Source organism: Lottia gigantea (assembly GCF_000327385.1).
Source record: "Lottia gigantea unplaced genomic scaffold LOTGIsca_2125, whole genome shotgun sequence".
Classification (NCBI taxonomy): Eukaryota; Metazoa; Mollusca; class Gastropoda; family Lottiidae; genus Lottia; species Lottia gigantea.
Genome location: NW_008708483.1, coordinates 1990 through 5563, shown reverse-complemented (window position 1 = coordinate 5563; position 3574 = coordinate 1990). Strand labels below are relative to the sequence as shown.

At 36.5% G+C, this 3574-nt stretch overlaps 1 protein-coding gene across 1 annotated transcript; it reads right to left on the bottom strand.

Moving 5' to 3' along the window:
* Positions 1–284: 284 nt before the first annotated feature.
* Positions 285–1217, bottom strand: LOTGIDRAFT_67776 (hypothetical protein; the record flags this gene model as incomplete). Its single annotated transcript, XM_009054324.1, has 2 exons — positions 285–835; positions 1187–1217. Coding segments are annotated over 2 exons (582 nt in total), but the record flags the coding sequence as incomplete, so codon positions are not given.
* Between the last annotated feature and the right edge of the window lie 2357 nt (positions 1218–3574).

Below are 3574 nucleotides of genomic sequence, written 5' to 3'. Positions count from 1 at the left end.
TAGTTATATTGAAATAAAAAGCAATAAAAGATATGTAATTAATATATATTACCAATGTTCAACACACATTTAATATAACATCAATTGTAAAACAGAAATTTAATATTTCTATATCGCTCTACAATTGATGTATTGAGCTTATTTTAACAGTGAGAATTTTTCGTTCTTATTAATATAACAATCTAATCAAAGTTTATACCTCAAGCAAGTTTGGTTTGGATTGCTGCAATTTGACATTTGAAATTATACGCACCGCATGTGTACTTTCCTGAAGCATCTGCTTTTTTCAAACAAATGAAACAGAATTTCTGTCCACAAAGACAAACCATCTGCTTACATGCTTTAATATGCTCAATTAACAGACCACATTTTGGACAACTTCTTACAGAAGGACAATTGGGCACCTCGACTATGGATTTTTTCGGTGCATTGCGAAGAAGCCGTATTCTGGGATCTTCACCAGAACACCCGTGGTTGCCACAATCATGAGTAGTATTTGTAAGCCAAGTTTTCAAACAAAACCAACAAAATTCATACAATTCTTCCTTTTGACGTGTACATATTGGACAGATCACGCGGACAGATTTGGAATCTTTTCGTTCGCAATAAGATTGACAACGTGGACACTCCTGGATTTTAACACCTTTGAAAAGGTAATTTTCTGCAAGTTTGGTTTCGAACTCTTTCTTTTCCTCTTTGGTCAATACGGCCAATTTCTTGATGGTGTAGAACTCCCACAGTCGTCCACAATACGTAGGATCAACGTGTGGACACCGGAACTCATATTTTCCAGCCGTCAACAAACTTCTACAATAAGCTGTTAGAGATTCGGGACCTAAAATATACACAAACAAGATGATGGAGACCTGTTTGCCTTTTCAGTGCTACCATAAAATTTATCAGTTCGCCACTGGATTTTTAAAAAAGACAGAAGAAAAGGAACAACCGATGCTGCGCTATATTGCAAGGATTTCAGTTCATCTGGGAGATTTTCATGGGCGACCTCAGCTTGAATAAATACTGTAGCAGCAAATTCGACTGCTGGAAATGGAAGATAGTTGTTGATTTCTGTAGTTGGCATAAGGAACTTTCCATTCTATTACCCCTTTCGGGAACCTTGATCGCTTATATTATCAATTTTCAGTGGATGCCTTCTCATTCATCGAATGCATCTGAAATATCTTACCTATTGCGTGTCCACAAGGCATCTTTGCTCTCTGTCCATCTTCGTCATCATCAAAGGTGATCATGTCTGGTTCAGATGTTAGTTCAACATCGGGTCCAAGAACTTTTCCACCCGATTCAACGATATCTTCTGATCCACCCAACAATCTCATGACGATGAAAATATTACTGTTGTTCTCTATACTATAATCTGTGAGATACTGGACCTTTTGGTGGGGACTTAGATCTTGCAACTCTTTAGCTGAAATAAAAAATGTTATTAAGCAGTATGTTCACCAAATTGAATTCGAGGAAAAAGTCTCACCTGCCATCTGAGCAAGATAAATTATCAAATTAAATAGTGTAAATTTCTCCCATTACATTTTCCAGATCGGACGCAGGTCCTTCGAATCAGGTGTGGTATTGGATATCGGGGACGACGAAACCGACGGAAAAAGTGGAGAAGAAAATAGGTTGTTAAATATACAGTCAAGTAACCTAATTTCGTGGAAACCTATTTTTCGTGGATTTCCGGAAATGATTAATAATTTACATGAGCGACCTTGCGCGACCTCCGCATTAGTTTGTTTTGATAAACATGGGTTTTCTCTACAATATCAGCTAGTAGAATGAATCAAGTAGTTTCAAGCAAGGTAAAATGTATTAATGTATACTTTGACAAATACAAAATGGCGGATTTCAGTTATAACAAACGTCACCATTTTTTATCCGCCGAATTTCCTTATAATCCCAAGCGGTAATCGGAATTCCAACTGTCGTCTGCTAGAATATATTCCAACGAATGAAGTCACGTGATCAACTAGCCGATTCCGCGTTAGCAGAAAATTTCTATGAAACACAAAGTGGGCCATACTCTTATGTTGTTTCAGTGATTTTTAGCAATAAATCACGCTACGTATCTTATTTTGTCAGTCGCTATTTTTTTTAATTCGTGGTTCTTTGAAGGAATTTTCAGTAGTTATAATGAATTGATATTAAAGATAAATACTAAGAGAAGTTAATTATACCACCCGGTATCCATACAACATGTTTTTCTCGACTTATTTATAGATCAATCATTGTACACGAAAATAGGTGACGCATTCTGCCGCCGTTGCCGAGTTGGTTGCTCATGAAATATGGGTCAAAGTGAAGGATTCATAAAGAAAATTGAAACAAACCAATTTTAATTATTTTGTAGTATATCTGAGGAAACATCTAAGACATACAATTTTTTTTTTCGTTTCTTTAACTTTGAGGGAATTCGGTGTTGAATCCTTATATCCACGAAAATAGGTTACACCACTGTATATTATGACGATTTGTCAGGATAAAGCCATTAATATTGGGCGTCAGAGAACAGATTGAAAGAATAGAATAGGCGTGCTATTGGTGTTCACATACAACCGTTCATTTACCCTTTCAATTGGGCAAAGACCCTTAAATAAGACGTCCATCTTCCGTGCTGTGCTTATCCCTTCTGATTTCTTGTCAATGTTGGCATAGGCTTCCTTGTTGCATTCGGACAAGCTGGTAGGTATTGTTGGTAGATGACGGTCATGTTAACGCTCGCTTCCAAATTATGCTGATGTTACAGACTAGTTGTCCGAAACATTTGAGGCTATTACAGTCTCATTACTGGATATTTTGTCGGCTGGAGTATTGTATTGTATTAAAAAAAATATACTCTGTTAAATGGGCATTTTTCACATCAAAAAGATGCGTTTTTTACCATAATAGTAATTTACCATTATGACTGTAAATTATTTGGCGTAATCGTAACTTTCGTTTTCCTGGTATCAGGTGACCTTTGAACTTTTGATTGCGCACTCACTTTAAAATGGTCGATGAGTTTCGTTAAAAAAAACTGTGGTGAAGCCGGAGAAATATTCATATTTCCAAATACATCCGGATTTTGCAGATGAGTGGTATTTAAATAGGTTTAAAACCCACGCACCTGCGGAGATGAGGAAATACCCATTTAACAGGGCCCATTTTTTCTGTCCCTAAACCTGCCGACATCTGGGCAAATAGCTATCAGAAGCTGGAACAGAGACAGATGTTTCGGTCTACAACTACAGGTAGTTGTTAGTTTTCTTAGTAGTTGGAATTTGGATCTGGTTGTTTTTTTTTTATTTCTAAGGATGTCTTATTTTTTCAATCAATTAGGGAGGCCTTCTAAAGACTATGTTAATGTGCTTCAAATTACTTACATGTATGAATAATTCGTAAATCATCTTCGGGAATGTTTGTCAGTGTCACTACTTTTTGACGTAACTCTTTAATACTTGCACTCTAAAATGTGAAATTTCGCACAAGTGTGAATTAAGTCCAGCAAATACTGTTCGATCATTTCCTGTTATGAGCTCACGTAGATCGCAGTTGGTCAATGGGTCTAATAAAATCTCTC